Source organism: Myotis yumanensis, unplaced genomic scaffold (assembly GCF_028538775.1).
Source record: "Myotis yumanensis isolate MYYU_CA2020_CCGP unplaced genomic scaffold, mMyoYum1.0.hap1 SCAF_1, whole genome shotgun sequence".
NCBI lineage: Eukaryota > Metazoa > Chordata > Mammalia > Chiroptera > Vespertilionidae > Myotis > Myotis yumanensis.
In genome coordinates this window covers 156,466,719-156,487,224 of record NW_027223752.1, presented here as the reverse complement: position 1 = coordinate 156,487,224, position 20,506 = coordinate 156,466,719, and the positions used below count along the sequence as shown (strand labels likewise).

The following is a 20,506-nucleotide window of genomic DNA, read 5'->3' as shown; positions in this document are numbered from 1 at the left end:
GAGGAGCCTGCAACCAAGGAACATACCCTTGACCGGAATCGAACCTGGGACACTGGTCCGCAGGCTGATGCTCTATCCACAGAGCCAAACTGGCTAGGGCTATACTGTCTTTTAACAAAGAAAAGTTCTTGACTTCCTGTCAAGACGGCAGTGTAGGCAAACTCGGTACTTGCCTCCTCCCACAACCACACTAAAAATTACAACTAAACTACAGAAAACCATATTCAGAACTGCCTGAAATCTGGCTGAATGGAAGTCCTACAACTAGGGAATTAAAGAAGCAACCACATCAAGACTGGTAGGAGGGGAGTAGATGCCTAATGGGCTGGTACCACATCCACATGTGGCAGATAAAAATTGGGAGGGAGTCTTGGCTGATGTGGCTGTTGGTTCAGCAGTGCCCCATGCATGGAAAGGTTGCTGGTTCAATTGCAGGTCAGGGCACAAGCCCGGGGTTGTGAGCTGGATCCCTGGTAGGGGGTGCGCAGGAGGCAGCCAATCAAAGTTTCTCTCTCTTCCTCTCTCCCCTTCCTTTCTCTATAAAATTCACTAAAATAAAATTTTAAAAAATTAGAAGAGGTATCCTGGCTGCAGAGGTACCCCGTGAGGAGCAAGGGGGTCTCAACACCACACCGGGCCCCACAGCCCAGGGTTGCAGTACCAAGAAGAGATGTCCCTATAACTTCTGCTGTAAAAGCCAGCAGGGACTGCCCTGGTTAGAGAGTTGTGCCAATATGCCAAGGTTGTGGGTTTGATCCCTGGTTAGGGCACGTATAAGAATCAACCAATGCCCTGGCCGGCTTGGCTCAGTGGATAGAGCGTCAGCCTGCGGACTGAAGGGTCCCAAGTTCGATTCCGGCCAAGGGCACATGCCTGGGTTGTGGGCTTGATCCCCAGTGGGGGGCGTGCAGGAGGCAGCCAATCAATGATTCTCTCTCATCATTGATGTTTCTATCTCTCTCTCCTTCTCTCTTCTTCTCTGAAATCAATAAAGAAATATATATTAAAAAAAAAAGAATTAACCAATGAATGCATAAATAAGTGGAACAATAAATTGATTCGCTCTCTCCTCCCTTCCTCTTTCTCTAAAATCAATAAATTAAATAAATAAAAAAATAAAAATCAGCTGGGATTGGGCTGAGGGAGATGGAGGACTGCTGGAGTCCCAGGCAATTCCTCTTAAAGCAGTGATTCCCAAAGTGGGTGCTGCAGCGATCCAGGGGGGCAGTGATGGTCACAGGTGCATTTGGGGAGATGAGTAACTGCTATTAAAATTTTTAAAAAATTAATTTCCAGGGGCTGAGTAATATTTTTTCTGGAAAGGGGGCGGTAGGCCAAATAAGTTTGGGAACCACTGTCTTAAAGGGTCTGCACAAGGACTTCCTCAGACTTTCTTTCTCTAAACTCCAGTGCTGGGGCAGCAGTTTGAAAGGCACCAGAGGCATATGGGGAGGAACTGAATTGTCTCACATCAGGGCAAGAGCTAGGGGAGCAGCTTTCTCCCAGACAGAAGTGATGGGTGATGGCAGAGGCCAATGTTCCTTTGATGAGCTCCCCTTCCCCCTCCCCCCCTCACCCAGCTGGCAGGCAGGTGCCATAAATGAGACTCCATCAACCTGGCTCACACTATTTGCCTTGCTCATGCTTCATTTTCCTAATGATCTTGCCTTGCTCATGCTTCATTTTCCTAAAAATCTCTCAAGCAGCATCTGGCCTTAGCATGCCCCATACCTCTTGCTAAATGCGCCCAGCATGGCCAAGCCTGGGCACCTCTAAGCCCAGTACAAGTAGCAGCCACGCACATGTAGCAGCCACCTGCAGATTGCTTTGTAGCCCATGTCACATGGCCCCAGGCAGAACACAGGCAATAACTGACTTTGGCCTGCTCCTTCCGGGAGGTCCCAGAACCAGCACACCCTGTGGAAAGCTTCAAACGGCATCAAAGCATCATCACCCAACCACCTTCACAAGGGACACACTTAAGGAGTCGACTCAGCAGGCACCAGAGCCCCACTGAAGTAAGTCCTGCTCAGTGAGGTCGGCCCCTTAATAGCTGATCTTCCAAGGTAGTCAGAGGTCCAGTGGTCAGTGGTCAGAGCCAATTCTTGCAGCTGATTGGCCTGGGGTAAATTCCTCCAATTGGCATGCCAATAGCAATCAAGGCTCAACTACAAGAGGAGGGTGTACACAGCCCACATAGGGGTGGAGGGGGGGCACCTTGAGTGCCCAGCTTGGGTGATCAAGGCCACTGAACCCTACAGAATATCTACTATACTAGGCCACTCTACCAAGCCTAGGAGACATAACAGCTCTACCTAATATATAGAAACAAACACAGGGAGGCTGCCAAAATCAGGAAACAAAGAAACATGTCCCAAATGAGAAAACAAAACTCCAGAAAAAGAACTAAACAAAATGGCCCTGACCAGTTTGGCTCAGTGGATAGAGCATCAGCCTGTGGACTCAAGGGTCCCAGGTTTGATTCTGGTCAAGGGCATGTACCTTGGTTGCGGGCACATCCCCAGTATGGGGTGTGCAGGAGGCAGCTGATCGATGTTTCTCTCTCATCGATGTTTCTAACTCTTTGTCCCTCTCCCTTCCTCTCTGTAAAAAAATCAATAAAATATATTTTTTACAAAAAGAACTAAACAAATGGAGACAAGCAATCAACTAAATGCAGAGTTCAAAACATTGGCTCTAAGGATGCTCAATGAATTTAGTGAAAATCTCAACAGCATAAAAAAAGACCAGTCAGCCCAGCTGGTATGGCTCAGTGGCTGAGTGTCAATCTATGAACCAAGAGATCATGGTTCAATTTCTGGTCAGGGCACATACCCAGGTTGCAGGCTCAATCCCCAGTGGGGGACATGCAGAAGGCAGCTTATCAATGATTCTCTCTCATCATTAATGTTTCTATCTCTCTCTCCCTCTCCCTGCCTCTCTGAAATAATTAATAATCCTATATAATAAAAAGCTAGCATGCAAACTGTCCTCTCAACCGGGTTCAGCCGTGAGTTCAACTGCCCACAGCCCCTCCCCCAGGCTAGTCCCTCTCCCCGGCTGGCCATCTGAGGTCCCTCCCCCTGGCCTGCCCGGTCCAATTGGGGCGGACTGGCCGGACGCCACCGGTGCACAAATTCATACATCAGGCCTCTAGTATATTAAGAAAAGTCCAGTCAGAAATGAAGAATGAACTAACTGAAATGAAGAATAATTTACAGGGAATCAACAGTAGCAAAAATGAAGCCAAGAATCAAACGAGCGGTTTGTAATATAAGGAAGCAAAAACACCCAATCAGAATAGCAAAAAGAAAAAAAAGGAATAAAATAAAAGTAAGAAGAGTGTAAGGAGCCTCTAGGACAGTGATGGCGAACCTCTGACAAACAAACTCATTTTTTTGGTTGATTTTTCTTTGTTAAATGGCATTTAAATATATAAAATAAATATCAAAAATATAAGTCTTTGTTTTACTATGGTTGCAAATATCAAAAAATTTCTATTTTAAAAAAAAATTTCTATTTAAAAAAAAAAAAAAAAAGGACTTCCCTAATTCGGTGAAAAGGCATACAAGTCCAGTTAAGCACCAAAGTTAAGGCATACAAGCACCAAAGTTAAGTTAGGGTTTTTCAAAATGCTGACATGCTGAGCTCAAAAGGTTCGCCATCACTGCTCTAGGACAACTTCAAGAGTACCAACATTTGCATTATGGGCATGTCAGAAGCAGAAAACAAGCAACTGAAAACCTATTAAAAATATCTATAAAAGCCTAATATGCAAATTGTCCACTCAGGAGTTCGACGGGGAGACCCAGAGTTCAATTGCTTGCTATGACATGCACTGACCACCAAGGGGCGGCACAGAACAAAGGAAGGCCCCGGCTGGCAGCCAGAAGGCCCGGATCAGCCCTGATTGCCGGCCAGGCGTGGGGATCCTACCCATGAATTTTGTGCACTGGGCCTCTAATTTAAAAAAATGACAGCCCTAGCCAGTTCGGCTCAATGGGTATAGCATCGGCCTGTGGACTGAAGGGTCCCAGGCTCGATTCAGGTCGAGGGCACATGCCTGGTTGCAGGCTCAATCCCTAGTAGGGGGTGTGCAGGAGGCAGCCAATCAATGATTCTCTCTCATCATTGATATTTCTAACTCCCTCTCCCTCTCTCTTCCTCTCTGAAATCAACATGGTTATTTAAAAAAAAAAAAAAAAAAAGACTTCCCTAATTCGGTGAAGGAAATAGGCATACAAGTCCAGGAAGTGCAGAGAGTACCAAATAGAATAAAATCAAAGAGGTCCACACCAAGGAACATCATAATTAAAATGCAAAAGGTTAAAGATGAAGAGAGAATCTTAAAAGCAGCAAGAGAAAAACAATTAATTACTTACAAGGGAGCTCCAATTAAGACTATCAGCTGCTTTCTCAACAGAAACTTTGCAGGGTAGAAAGGAGTGGCAAGAAATATTCAAAGACCTACAATCAAGATTACTTTACCCTGCAAAGCTATCATTTAGAATTGAAGGACAGATAAAGAGCTTCCCAGACAAGAAAAAACTAACAGAGTATTATATGAAATGTTAAAGGGTCTTCTGTAAGAAAAAGAAAAAAAGAGCAAAAATATGAATAATAAAATGGCAATAAATACCAAAAAAAGGCTATGAGAAAATAACCTTAATAATAATTGTGCTTAATTCTGGGTAAGTAGATTCTGGGTAAACTTTTTCTTTCTTTCATAATTTTTCTCCAATTTTCAACTTTTCTGCCATTATTATGAAATAATTATTAATTTTTTAAAATATTTTTAAAATACAGAAAATATAAATGTATGTATTCTGTATAAATCATAATTATGTAAAAAATAATATGCACATTAACAGAACTATTAAAAACTATCAAAATGCTAACAATTTTTCTCAGGATAGTGATATAATAGATGACTTTTATTCTTTTGCATTTGCTAATCTGTATTTTCCAAGAACATGTTTACATAATCTTTATTATTTTCATAATGGAAAAGTTAATTTTTTAATAAAGTAACTAAAATAGTTCTTAGAAATTAGTCACATCGACCATGCTTTTTCTTTATGGCTAGCATTGTCTGTTGTCCTTAAGAAATCCTCCCCCACTCCAAGGTTCCAGAGGTAGTTTATTATATTTTAAAGTGTTGTCTTTGCATTTCAACATTTATTCTACATGGAATTTATTTTATACATGGAGACTTCACCCTTCAGGCTGCTGCTCAAGTGTCAAATATCATGGGAAATTTCCTTAAGCTTCATGACTAGTAGCCCACATATACTTAAGTACACTCGCTAAGCACCACAATATCTCGTTTCACAATAAATAATAATAGCAATTTACATTCATTTGTATTTATTTGAATGTTTGCTTCCCCACACAGATTTGCAAACTTCATGAGCATAAGGATCAAGTGTCTTTACTCACTATTTTATCTCCCAGCTAGCATTAAAACAATGCCTGTCATATAGTTGGCTTTCAAATATTTGCCAAGTGAATGGTGAAAAGTTCTACAAACATCAAGGACCATAAATGCATGCCAGCCCCCCCCCCGACCGCCCCAAATAAATTGCCCTTTCAAAATAGAATTTGACTGCAAAAGATAGTTTATAAAACTGGCATTACGAAAAATGATCTGCTACACTATATGGGATATTTAGAGACAACTGTAATTTAAGAATAATTAATTTGGGGGAGAAGGGTAATTAAGGTAGTTCCCTAGTTAGTTCTTATAGCTGCTTCGCATAATGTTCTTTTGAATCTAGGGAAATTAAATTCTTAGCTAATACACTACCATCTATTCAAGTTGTGTAAGCTAGAAAATTTAAAAGACATCTTTTATTCTTCCATTTCCTTTATAAACTATATCAACAAATCCTTAAAATCACCTGTCATCTGCCTTATATTTACTAGTAAAGGAGTATCAGCCCAATTCATCATCCTTCACCTAGATAATTTTAGTAATTTCACCCTAGCTTTATTCTTCTCTCCAAGTTCTTCCTACTCCAGTCTATCCATCACACTGCTCATAGAAGAAAGTTTTGAAATATAAATCTGACAGTGTCACCACCTTGCTTAAAACTGATGGCTGCTGGACCACACAGCACCAAGCTTAAGTTTTTCTTCCATCAACTCCTCTCACCTTTGTAATGGTACAGCCCAGCAGAACCTAGAAAATTGACACACGAGACCAGATAAACAAAAAAGCCAAGATCTGAAGGAAGTGTTCACATAGATCATCATCTCATATTCTGAGCTTAGAGAAGGAGTAAATGTAGAAAAATTTACAATTGGGAGGTACAAAGTTGAAGAAAGATAAGGTTCAAGAGTAGCTTTGGAAAAACTGAAGAAGAGTGTAAGGAGCGAAATTGTACTCCCAGGTTGCAACTCTGCAACTTCACAAGTTTCCAAAGATGAAAATAATCTCTTTACTGTACTATTTATACTTCTAGTGTTTTCTAATTTATTTCTAACTTGGGTTTCTTTGTCTAGATAATCATCTCCTACAGGTATTTATTTTGCTTTTCCTTAGGGATATCACCACTCTAAGATAATACATATGATATTACCTTAGCAGTGATTATGTTAGTGTCATGTATGCTGTAGATTTTTATACAATGAATATGTAAATGCTTATTATTATTTTATAAGTGGCTTTTAACTGGTTCTTGTTTTATAAAATTGTAATTAATCACAGTATTATTTTGTAATATGCTGTCAATATGTGATCCTAGTTAAGCAAAACTTAGTAAAAATAATTTTAATAAGAATAATTTTTCTGACAAAATTCTAGGTCTTGGCAACAAGATTTATCTTGCTGATTTTAAAAATGATGTGCTTTTTCATATACCATGCTCATGGAAAGAAAGAATCAACAACACTAAAATGTCCATACTACCCAAAACAATCTACAGATGTAATGCAATCCCTATCAAAATACCAATGGCATTTTTCACAGAAATAGAACAAATAATTCTAAAATTTATATGGAACCACAAATGACCCCCAAATAGCCACAGCACTCTTGAGAAAGAACAAAGTTGGAGGTATCACGCCAACTGAATTCTAACTATACTACAAAGCTATAGTAATCAGAATGGAAATGGAGCAAAATAGAGAGTCCAGAAATAAACCTAAGCCTATATGGTCAATTAATCTATAACAAAAAAGGCAAGAATATACAATGGAATAAAGATAGTCTATTCAATAAATGGTATTGGAAAAACTAGACTGATACATGAAAAAAGGAAAGACCACTTCCTTACACCACAAACAAGAAAAATCTCAGAAATAGATTGAAGACTTAAATGTAAGACCCAAAACCATAGAACTCCTCGAAGAAAACATAGGCAGTAAACTCTCTGACACCGAATCTTAATAATATATTTTTTTCTGATATATTTCTTCAGGCAAGGGAAACAAAATAAAAAATAAACAAATGGGACTGCATCAAACTAAAAAGTATTTGCACAGCAAAGGAAATCATCAACAAACACAAAGACAACTTACCAATTGGGAGAAGAGATTCGCCAATGATAAATCCAATAAGCAGTTAATATACAAAATTTAAAAGGAAATCATACAACTTACCACCCAAAAATAAAGAACGCAATTAAAAAATGGGCAGAAGATACCCTGGCTCATGGGTTCAAATCCTGGCCAAAGGCACATGCCTGGGTTGCAGCCTAAGTTGCAGGTTCAATCCTCAGCCCCTGTTGGAGTGTGTGCAGGAGGCAAACAATTGATGTGTCCTTCTCACATCAAAGTTTCTCTCTTTCCCCCTAGTCCCTCACTTCCACTTCCTAAAAATCAATGGGAAAAAAAAATCCTCTCGTGAGGATTAAAAAAACAAAAGAAAAAAAAATGGACAGAAGACCTGAATACACACTTTTCCAAAGAGGACATACAGATGGCCAAGAGACATATGAAAAGATGCTCAATGTCACTAATCATCAGAAGAATGCAAATCAAAACCACAATGAGGTATCAACTCACACCTGTCAGAATGGCTATCATCATTCATCAACAAACAGTAATTATTGGGGAAGGTTATGTAGAAAAGGAACCCTTGTGCATTGTTGGTGGGATTGCAAATTGGTGCAGCCACTATGGTAAACAGTATAAAGGTTGCTCACAAAATTAAAAATAGAATTACCTTATGACCCACAAATTCCACTTCTGGGCATTTATCTGAAGAAATCCAAAACACTAATTTGAAAAGATATATGCAGTCCTATGTTCACTGCAGCACTATTTACAATAGCCAAGTTATGGAAGCAATCTAAGTGCCCATCAACAGAAGATTAAATAAAGAAAATGTGGTGCATATATACATTGGAATATTAAGCCATAAAAAAGAAAGAATTCTTATCATTTGTGACAACATAGGTGGACCTAGAGGTTATTATGCTAAGTAAAATAAGTAAAACAGAGAAAGACAAATACCATGTGTTTTCACTTATATGTGGAATCTAAAGAACAAAACAAACAAGAAAAAACAAAACAGACTTAGATACAGAGAACAAACTGATGGTTGCCAGATGGGTGGGGTTTGGGGGCTGGTTGAAAAACTTAAAAGGGATTAAGAAACACAAATTGATAGTTACAAAAACAGTCACGAGGATGTAAAGTTCAGCATAGGGAATATAGTCAATAATATTGTAATAACAATGTATGGTACCAGGTGAATACTAGTCTTTTGGGGCGGGGGGCGGGGGAGGTTACAGTGGGGGGGGTAGCGATCACTTCGTAAATTATATAAATGTCTAACCATTACTGGTATGCTGCACACCTGAAATTAATATAACACTGAATACCAACAGTAATTGAAAAAAATAAATACAATTTTAAAACAAAGAATAAAAAAATTTAAGAAAATGACTTTAATCTACAGAATTTCAGTATTCATCTTGCTGTCAAAAAAGGTACCTTTATATATCAAAGTCACACACTCAACTCACTTCACCTAAAGCTAAAAAAGAGCTTCTGAACTTTGATAATCTGAATTATAGCGACAGCTTAAAAAAATTTTAATGGCCTAACTAGCCAAAATTTCATTCTAAGTTAATAACCAAACATAGCATCCAAAACATACATACTTGGGATACATTTTAATAAAATAATCTGAAGCTTTAGTGCTAAATTATACTAACATGATTTTCTAAAATAAAGAGGCAAATGAAATAACATTTAAAAGTCTTTTTATTCCATGTTTTTGAATATGAATTCATCAACTGCCTAAAAAAGTAACGGCTTATTTTTTATAATCACTTAACTCAGACTTATGCTTTTGGATCTCCAATCCTTTACAAATTGCTTAAGAAGTTTTACTATGCTTATAAATGAAACTAGTATCATCAAGTAACTTAAAAATGGAATCATTTTGTCAATTACTCAAAAGTTGAATTTCACACAAAACTATGTTTAATACCTAAGATTCTAATTTTAATCTGATAATAATTTAAGAGTTCCAAAACAATTAAGTCGCCTGTCTTTCTAGAAAATTAAAATCAGTATTTCCATGGTTCCCAAACTTTGTATTTAAACTCAAGAGTTTGAAGGGAATTTTTAAGTTTTTATTAGAAACACAGTGCCATCTGTCAAGTACCTTATGAACTATTACCACTAAAGTTACTTGGGATACTATGGAAAAAATACTGAGATACATCACCTGAGAAAGTTTGGGAACTTCTGTAATATTTAATCTTAAAATAGATTTAAAGTGCATCTGGGCATCTGGGCATCTGGTCACAACTAAATGGACCAACTACCTCCTGCAAGTCCTGCCCTGGGGATCAAGCCCACAACCTGGGCATGTGCCCTTGACCAGAATTGAACCTGGGGCCTTTCAGTTCGTAGGCCGACGCTCTTTATTTGTGACCTCTTTATTTGTTTTGAAATGGTTATATTAACTTGACGTATTTGTCAACCCCTGAACTATTTTAAAGTAATTTAACAACCCTAATCAGTTTGGCTCAGTGGATAGAGCGTCGGCCTGTGGACTGAAAGGTCCCAGGTTCGATTCCAGTCAAGGGCATGTACCTTGGTTGTGGGCACATCCCCAGTAGGAGGTGTGCAGGAGGCAGCTGATCGATGTGTCTCTCTCATTGATGTTTCTAAATCTCTATCCCTCTCCCTTCCTCTCTGTAAAAAATCAATAAAATATATTTTTTTAAAAAAGTAATTTAACAATCTAAAAGTTAAAAAAGCAAAGAAACAAAAACACTTTTAAAAAAAATCCTCACCCAAGGACATTTTTTCCATTGATTCCAGAGAGAGCGTGGGGAAGGGGGAAGGCAGGGAGGGAGAGAAACAAAGAGAGACATCCACTGTTGCCTCACCCATGTGTCCCGACTGAGGATCCAACCTGCAACCTGGGTATGTGCCCTGATCTGGAATCGAACTGAAGCACCAAATGCACAGGATAGCACTCTCACCACTGAGCAACACCAGCCAGGGCAAAAAAACACACACACTTAACACAAATTCCTCTTTTTTTGCTAATCCTACCTGAGGAAATTATTTCCTTTTTTTTTTTAGAGTGAGGAAGGGAGAGAGACACACAGAGAGAAGCATCAATGTGCAGGGCCGGGGATCCAGTCTGCAACCAAGGTATGTGCTCTTGACTGGAACTGGACCCAAGACCCTTCAGTCTGAGGGCTGATGCTCTAACCACGGAGCACAAAACAGGGCTACACAAATTACCTCCTAAAATTATATTTATTATGGCTTTCACAGTACAGTACTGGGATTAAAAGAGTGAAAATATATCCCATCTCTCTGCCTAAAGAACCAATTCATACAGTTGTTTAAATAGAAGGTAATTTTGTAAATTCCTACTCTTTATTCAGTATTTTTTTCAATGATAAAGCTCTTTCCAAGTAGGTATTGTGTTCATCAGCCAAGTGGTCCCATATTTCCCTGATCCTACATGTCAGTATAAATTGATTCCATCCAGGGTACCATCTCAGAAATAAGACAGGAATTAACACCCTAGCTGATTTGGCTCAGTGGATAGAGCGTCGGCCTACGAACTGAAAGGCCCCAGGTTCAATTCTGGTCAAGGGCACATGCCCAGGTTGTGGGCTTGATCCCCAGGGCAGGACTTGCAGGAGGTAGTTGGTCCATGATTCTCTCTCATCGTGGGAGTTTCTATCTCTCCCTCTTCCTTCCTCTCTGAAATCAATAAAAAATGTATTTTTTTAAAAAAGGAAGGAATTACCTGTATTTCATTTTTTGTTATGAAAGTCACAAAATCCTTAAGTCAGAGGGACCTTAGATAAGCTGATCTGTAAAAAGACTACTGAAAGAGTAAAGAAAACAGAATTTCTAGGGGACAGAAAGCACTGGTTCTGAGAAGGGCAGACTGAGAATTAGAAGAAACTGAGCTCCAGGACAAGCTTGTTTCTAACATTAATGACCACAAGCATCCCAACTTGGATAGCTTTCCTCAGGTATAAAACGAAAGTGAAGGACTACAGCAGAATTTGGATTGTTACTAGGCATCCATTGAGATCAAGCCAGAGATACAGATTCCCAAGATTATCCAGGAGATTCTGGACTAGTTCAGTAAGCTGGGGGTGAAGACCACAATCTGTGCAAGTGATTCTGGTGCACAGCCAGTTTTGAGAACTGTGACAATGCTTTAAGTTGACTTATGCAAGAATCAGTCAATGCTTTTAACTCTGACTTGATGTCTACAGGTACAGATGCTATCTTGTTCGTCTACAAACAAACACGCTAAGAATGGTGGAGTGGGAAGACAGAAGAGATACTGAGGAGATCTGGATATACTGAATTCCCCTAGACTGCTTAGTGAGAAAAACACCTTCTTTGTTTAAACCACTATTAGTTGCTTGAAAAGCTAAAAAGTTTCTAAATGACATAGCAATGAAAGAAAAGATGATCTCAAGTGTACAATTCAGGTCTAATATTCTATAGGTCTGGTTTTATATTTAAAAATGTGCCCTAATTGCCCAGGAAGGACTACTTTTCTAGCTTGGCCAATGTGGCTCAGCTGTTGAGCGTCGACCCAGGAACCAAGAATTTGCCAGTTGATTCCTGGTCAGGGCACATGCCTGGGTTGCGGGCTTGATCCCTAGTAGGGGTATGTGCAGGAGGTAGCCAATCAACGATGTTCTTCTCTTACTGATGTTTCTCTTTCTCTACCTTCACTTTTCCTCTCTCTCTCTAAAAAATCAATAAAAACATATTTTCCTACAATAGCCCTGACATATGGCTATCCAGATTTTGATGTACAATCTAAGGACATCATTCAAAAAATACAGCTTACCAATTCCCATTCTTCCTATATGTTTTCATTCAGTTCAAGAGCATGTTTTGTGAAGTTCAAGTTCACAAACTGGATTAAAATGAGGATAGCCTATGGAAAACCCCACACTAAAAAGACTACATACTTACATTTACAATTTTTAAGCTAATAAATTGAACTACATCTTGGTTTAGGAATGTCAGAATGGCTAACTAAAGGGTATTGTTCATGCATCTCTTCTCTTGTTCCCCATCCTATATCCTAACTTACCAATTTGTAAAAAAAAATATACATCAGCTTTAATGTGTAGGAAATACATCTTCTGTGAAAGTCACCAGTAGGCACCAACAAAGAGAAACTAGTATTGTGTATTGCAGCCCATTATCTTTTCTAAAGTGAGTTGGGCTCTGGCTGGCATAGTAACTGTCCCAAGTTGAATTATTGTGTGTGTGTGTGTGTGTGTGTGTGTGTGTGTGTGTGTGTGTATAGTGACTAACAAAGCATATCCCCAAATGGACCCTTCCATTTGCCCTATATCTAACTCACATTGAAGATAATTACTGCAGAAGCATAAAACAAATCCAGAAATATTGACTGAGATCCCAATCATGTCAAGGAACATGAGGCAAATGGTTGGGTGAAGGGAAAGGGCCCAGGAAGGTGATGCAAAATACTACAAGAAATAAAAGCAAATTAATTAATTGAGTGAGCTAATTTCCAATTTTTCCATTAGGCAATATCATCTCTAACTTTCATGCAAATAAAAACCTGGTTGGAAACGCACTGGTTTTCAGCCATGCTTTGGTGAACTTTTCATTCAACCTACCGGTGTTTGTTGGGTTGTTGTTGGCTGGAGTCAGGGAACCAGTGTGGTTTCGGACGAGATTGTCTTGAGTTGACGGAGGGCCTGAAACTGACCATGAGGGAGTACTGTATCCTGAAAGACTCTGCTGCTGGTGGTACTGTTGTGATGGTGGAGGTGGAAGTGGTGATGGATGGCTGAGAGCGGTATTTTGACTAGAAAATGAATTATCTCTGACTGGTCTGACAGTTGAAGCATTCTGTGAGGTAAACATTTGTTGCCCATATGGCTCACCAGCAGGCAGAGAGGGATATGAAACACTAGGATACACAGCATTAGAAACAGTTGACACAGCATAGTGACCACAAGTAGAGGGAAATCCCTGAGAAACAGCAGAAGAGTTGGCAGAGTACATAGCTGGACCACTATAATGATTCACAAGAGAGGAGTATGGCTGGGAGGCACTCGTATACAAATGAGATGCTGATGATGCGGCACCTTGGAAATATTCTGGAGTGGACCCCACATTGTGAGGGGCAGGAGGAGCTCTGCCATAAATCTGCTGTGCTCCTGGTTGTTGGTTTGTAGTTTTAGGAGTCACCACATTTTGTGTGGGTACTGTATAGAGACCAGAGTAGTAATCACCACGCTGGTCATCCAACGGCAATGAGGTCATTTTCCCAGGTCCTTGAAAGCAATGTCCTGAGGGAGCACTATAGTTTTGAGGATACACTCCATAACCAGATGGAATCTGCATTTGATTCTGTGCTGGACCTGAAAAAGAAAAGCAAATATTTACAGGGACTGGTAAGGAGATAACTAATTTTTAAGCACAGATCCCATCTAAATGTTGCCCAATTAATTTACTTCTCCATAATCACAAATTGTTTCAAAAGATAGATATATACTGTTATAGATCCACTGTGATAACTAATCTCCAAAATGGCCTCCAATGATCCTTCCTCCTGGTATTCACACCCTCCCACAAAGTATCAGAATTGGTCTGTGTGACCAATGCCATATAGCAAAAGTAATGAATGGTCTATCACTTCCAACGTTTGCCTAGCCGTGGGTGTTGGCTCTTTCTCTTGGATCACTTAATCAGGAAGAACAAACCTGCCAAATAGTGATGCGCCCCACAGAGAAGTCCATGTGGTGAGGAATTAAACTCTCTGGTCAACAGCCAAAGAGAAACTGAGGCCTGCCAACAACCACATGAATGAGCATGGAAGCAGATTCTTCCTACCTACTCATCTTGAGATAACTACATCCCAGGTGACAGCTTGAATACAATCTCGTCAGACCCTAAGACAGAACCGCTCAGGTAGGCCATTTCCAAGTACATGTCCCTCAGCAACTATGAGATTAAATATTTGTTGTTTTAAGTTGCTAAGTTTGGAGTATTTTATTATGCTGTAATTGATAACTAACACCAGCTTAGAAGAAGTTCAAATCTTTTTATACCTTTTTAATAAAACTATGAAAGTAGCAACATAGCCAGTGCTAATGGTTTCTTTTTTTAAATTATTAATCCTCACTCGAGGGTATTTTTCCATTGATTTTTAGAGAGAATAAGGGAAGGGGGAGAGACAGAGAGAGAAACATCAATGTGAGAGAGACACATCATTTGGTTGCCTCCCACACACACGCCCTGACCAGGTCCAGGGATCGAGCCTGCAACCAAGGTATGTGACCTTGACCAGAACCGAACCCAGGACCTTTCAGTCCATGAGCTGACACTTTATCCACTGAGCCAAACCAGCTAGGGCTAATGGTTTCTTATGTATCCTACCAATGAATACATAATATGCAATGTATATATCCTATATAATAAAAGCCTAGGTGGCGTTGCACCCTCGTGCGACATCATCACAAGATGGCTGGCAGGGGAGGGCAGTTGGGAGCAACCAGGCTGGCAGGGGAGGGCAGTTGGGGGCGATCAGGCTGGCAAGGGAGGTCAGTTGGGGGCGATCGGGTTGGCAGGGGAAGGCAGTTGGGGTTAGGGTTAGGCGTCAATCAGGCTGGCAGGCAGAAGTGGTTAGGGGCAATGAGGCAGGCAGGCGAGTAGTTAGAAGCCAGCAGTCCCAAATTGTGAGGGGATCCCAGATTGGAGAGGGTGCAGGCGGGCTGAGGGACACCCCCGCTCCCCGTGCACGAATTTTTTGCACCAGGCCTCTAGTAAGCATATACACTTTTTTAAACACACATTTCATATTACAGTTCTGCAACTTACTTTTTTAACTTACTATATCCTAGATACCTTAAGGATCTTCTATATACTATTTCATTGTAGAGATATATTATTTACTAAATCCCCATTGACAGATATTTATTTCAGAGAGTCAACTAATTTATATTTATGAGGTCAACTTCTTTGATGAATTTGTAGGATAAGTTCCTAGAAGTGAAACTGGAGGTTCAAAGGGTTTGTGCTTTTTTTCCCCTTCAATCCGCCCAGGGGAAGGGAGAGTAACAATGATGTGTTAGAGCAGCGGTACTCAACCTGTGGGTCGCGACCCCTTTGGGGGTCAAACAATCTTTTCACAGGGGTCGCCTAAGACCATCGGAAAACACATACATAATTACATATTGTTTTTGTGATTAATCACTATGCTTTAATTATGTTCAATTTGTAACAATGAAATTGAGGGTCACCACAACATGAGGAACTGTTCTAAAGGGTCGCAGCATTAGGAAGGTTGAGAACCACTTAGTTAGAGAAACATCAGTGGGCTGCCTCATATACACGCCCCTACTGTGGATCAAACTCACAACCTCTGCATATGGGATAATGGTCCAACCAACCAAGCCATACCAGCCAGGGCTTTTAAAATTGACCATTATTGCCAAATATCTCTCCAAAAAGATCTATAAATTTACACCTCCCATCAATAATGCTTAAGAATGTCTCATCTTCCCAACACTGAGTGGCATTTTAATCTTTGCCAATTTGATAAATAAAAAAAAAATTTTTGTTTGCAGTACTTAACTTTTCAGTGATGCTGAGAATCTTCTCAAATATTTCTTAACCATTAAATATCTTCCTGTTATTTACCCTTTTCTATAGCGTTATGTTTTCCTTATGATTTATGAATGCTCTTGCATACTAAGAAAATAACCTTTTATTTTATGTGCTGTATATATTTTCCCTCAGGTTATTGTTTGTCTTTTGACTTAATTCATGGTATCTTTTGCTATAGTATCTCGACTATTATGTAGTAAAATCGTGTTTGATAAATTTTTATAATATGTTTTTATTGATTTTTAGAGAGAAAGGAAAAAAGAGGGATAGATAGAAACATCGATGAGAGAGAAACATTGATGGACTGTCTCCTGTACATCCCCTACTGGGGATCTGCCCGCAACGCAGGTTATGTGCCCAGACTGGGAATAGAACTGGTGACCCCTTGGTTTATGGGTCAACACTCAACCACTGAAGCAAACTGGCCAGGCTGCTTGATAAATTTTTAAATCATTCTTAGAGTGGAACCTTCCCCATCTATATATAAAAAAAGCCAGGGTCTGTAACATCCAAAACGACTGAAGAGACAACCAAACGCCAGGCTGCACGTGCAGCAGGCTTGGGTGGGTGGGGACTGGCAAGCAGGCTGAACTGCTGACCTCTTGGGGAGAGAGAGAGGCGGGGCTGATCAGCAGCTGCCGCGGCTGCTGGCAAGGCCCGGAGAGAGAAGTAGGGTCAGATCCGCAGCCTCTGTGGCAGCTGCTGATCAGTCCTTGCCTCTCTCTTTCTCCCCGGGCCTCGCCAGCAGCCATGCCTCTCTCTCTCTCTGAGAGGTCAGCAGTTCAGCCCTCACACCAGGAGCCTGAGGCGGCTGCTGATCAGCCCCACCTCTCTAATCAGACCCAGAGATAGGCCCGGAGATGCTGACTGGCATAGGAACCAACCAATCAGAACCAAATTTGGGTGAACTGCGAGGAGCCAATGGCTACCTAGAAGGCGGAGCTTTAGCCGCTGACTGGCATAGAAACCAACCAATCAGAACCTAATCTGGGTGAACTGCGAAGGCAGAACCTAAGGTGGGGGCTGAGGAGGGGTTTAAGGGCAACAGCTGTTTGGTGTAAGGTGTAAGAAAGCAGTTCAATTTCTTAATGACTGGTTTGGCAGTATAGTGCATATGGCTGGCTATCAGTTCAGATAAAGGGATTGTGTATTTTTGTCTGCCAAGAGCATCTCCTCCTGCTGAAAAAGACTCCCTCCCCCCATTTAAGCAATCCTAGCCTATATAATCTATCTATACTACTAAAAGGGTAATATGATAATTAGACCGGGTCGACCAGCCATCTTCCGGACATCCGACTTCCTTCCGGACAAAGCCAGGGAGGTGAGGGGCTGAGGCAGAGACAGTTAGGGGTGATCAGGCTGGCAGGGGAGGGCCGTTGGGGGTGAGATCAGGCCTGCAGGGGAGGGCAGTTAGGGGTGATCAGGCTGGCAGGGGAGAGCTGTTAGGGGCGAGATCAGGCCGGCAGGGGAGGGCAGTTAGGAGTGATCAGGCAGACAGAGGCAGTTAGAGGCAATCAGGCAGGCAAGCAGAGAGGTTAGGGGCGATCAGGCAGGCAGGCAGAGGGGTTGGGGCAATCAGGCAGGCAGGCAGAGGCAGTTAGGGGCGATCAGGCAGGCAGGCAGGCAGGCAAGCGATTAGGAGCCTGCGGGATCCTAATTGGGCCTGAACCAGCAGTCGGACATCCCCCAAGGGGTCCCCAATTGTAGAGGGTGCAGACTGGGCTGAGGGAACCTCCTCCCCGTGCATGAATTTCGTGCACTGGGCCACTAGTAGTATTATAAAACTATATACCTATGTTTTCCTCTGATGCTTTTAATACTTTCACTTTAATATTTTTTTTATCTTAGATCACCATAGAAGGCATTTATTTTATCACTAGAGGCCCAGTGCATGAAATTCAAGCATGGGTAGGGTCCCTAGTGGCTGCGGGCTGGGGCCTCCCTTCATTCCATGCCACCCCTTGGTGGTCAGTGCATGTCATAGTGAGCAATTGAACTCCCAGTCGGTCAAACTCCCAAGGGAACATTTTGCCTATTAGGCATATATATATGCCTAATATATATATATATAATTAAAATTAACATTAATCATTTCATTAATTTTGTTAATAGTCTATTATTAAACATTTTCACTATGGCACTCACTGTTCTAAATGTGTGTTCTCTCTCTATACACACACACACACACATTTCTTTAATCCTCCTCACAGCCTCTAGATGTAAACAGTATCATTATACTCACTCCATAAATAAGATAAATGAGGCAGATATTAAGCCATTTGGTAATCACAATCATAGAAAGTAACAGGGCTGGGATTTGAATCAAGTATCTGGCTTAAGTTCATACTTTTAAACAATGATCTGTGGCTCCTCACTAAATCCGGCTGGCTTTTTTTAGCCTGGTCAGTTGTCCCAAACAATAGAATTCTAGCCTCAGTTCCAACTAAGGGCAAACTTTATCCTAGAATCAAATTTTACAATCTTGTGATAACACTTTGTAAACAATGGGATAATTGGGTAAATTCAAATTGATTTTACTTACTCCTTTTTGATATTTTAATGAGACTTCCAGACAATTTAAAATTACACATGCAGCTTGCATTAAATTCCTACTGAATGCTGCTATAAAACAGAAAAATATAAAGAGAAAAGGAGAATTAATAACAGTGTCCAACCTAGGCCCACTAATTATATAAACATTTTAAGGTACTACCAAATTTCATTAATGCTCCTAATTTCTAAGGGATAATAACTGGCTTTCTAGGATAATTTAGATGTAGGTCTTTGTTTTCAAAATGACTCTGCAACATATATGAAAAGATATCTGGTATCTTAATAACTTCTAAAATGGATAGCAACAGATGTTATAATGAAGAAAATAAGTTAGTTACATATATGGGTCGTCTCATTACAAAGGTGATGTATAATCGTTGCTAAAAGATTTACAGAATGCCCTAACTGGTTTGGCTCAATGGATAGAGCATCGCCCTGCGGACTGAAGGGTCCCAGGTTCGATTCCAGTCAAGGGTATGTACCATGGTTGCGGGCACATCCCCAGTGGGGGTTGTGCAGGAGGCAGCTGATCGATGTTTCTCTCTCATCGATGTTTCTAACTCTCTATCCCTCTCCCTTCCTCTCTGTAAAAAATCAATAAAATATATTTTTTTAAAAAAGATTTACAGAAAATGATGAAATAAACATTAACTGTGATTAACATTTTGATGTATGTCTACCCATATTTTCTTTTTGCATATAACTGCCTAATTTAGTTAAACAAAAGTGGGCTTATAATGAACATTTACATTATTTCTTTATTTAGCATGACTTGAATATCTCTCAGTTATCATTTTAAATGTCTGAGTAGTATTCCAGTACATGGATTTATCATATTTAAATAAATCCTCTATTACTTGACCACTGGTTGTTTTCAATTTCTTAAAAAACATTAAGCCACATGATGATAAATATTTTTGTAGGTAAATCTGTGTTCATTTACTTTACTTTGCTAAAAGCAATTTCTTATCAGTTACAATTGTTGGGTCAGGTCCTAGTTGGCAACCTAATTGTGAAAACACAGGAGAGTCACCAGATGCCCAGAATAAAAGACAGGCAGAAAAAAAAAAAGGAGAGAGAGAGACAGAGAGAGAGAGAAAAGAAAGAAAGAAAGAAAGAAAGAAAGAAAGAAAGGAAGGAAGGAAGGAAGGAAGGAAGGAAGGAAGGAAAGAAAGAAAGAAAGAAAGAAAGAAAGAAAGAAAGAAAGAAAGGAGAGAGAAGAGAGAGAGAAAGAGAGAGGGAGGGAAGGAGGGAGGGAGGGAGGGAGGGAAGAAGGGAAGGAGGGAGGGAGGGAGGGAGGGAGGGAAGGAGGGAGGGAAGGAAGGGAGGGAGGGAGGAAAGGGAGGGAGGGAGGGAAGGAAGGAAGGAAGGAAGGAAGGAAGGAAGGAAGGAAGGAAGGAAGGAAAGAAAGAAAGAAAGAAAGAAAGAAAGAAAGAAAGAAAGAAAGAAAGAAAGAAAGAAAGAAAGAGCAGACCAGAGCAGTGATGGCGAACCTATGACACGCGTGTCACCTCTGAACTGATTTTTTTGGTTGATTTTTCTTTGTTAAATGGCATTTAAATATATAAAATAAATATCAAAAATAGAGAGAATCGAAGATGGCGGCATAGGTAAAACACCAGAGACTGCCGCCGTGGACAACCACTTCAAAAATACAACTAAAAGTCGGAGCAGACATCAACCAGAACCACGGGAAGGCTGGCTGAGGAGAGTCTCTTCAACTAGAAGCAAGAACAACAGCATTCCGACGCTCAGCGGAGGCGAAGTGTGGAAAATTTAAAGGTATGGTGGTGCGGTGGTGAGGGTGCGCGCGCAAAGCGGGCTGGCGGCTGAGGGCGCGATTGTC

The 20,506-nt window shown here is 40.5% G+C and overlaps 1 protein-coding gene across 6 annotated transcripts in view; it reads right to left on the bottom strand.

Moving 5' to 3' along the window:
* Positions 1-20,506, bottom strand: part of SEC24B (SEC24 homolog B, COPII coat complex component) — a 90,099-nt gene that overhangs the window by 50,199 nt on the left and 19,394 nt on the right. For all 6 annotated transcript variants that reach the window (XM_070433588.1, XM_070433597.1, XM_070433606.1 and 3 more), the window contains exon 2: positions 13,110-13,859. In XM_070433588.1, coding sequence (XP_070289689.1) covers positions 13,110-13,859 — 750 coding nt within the window. The remainder of the gene's footprint in view (positions 1-13,109; positions 13,860-20,506) is intronic.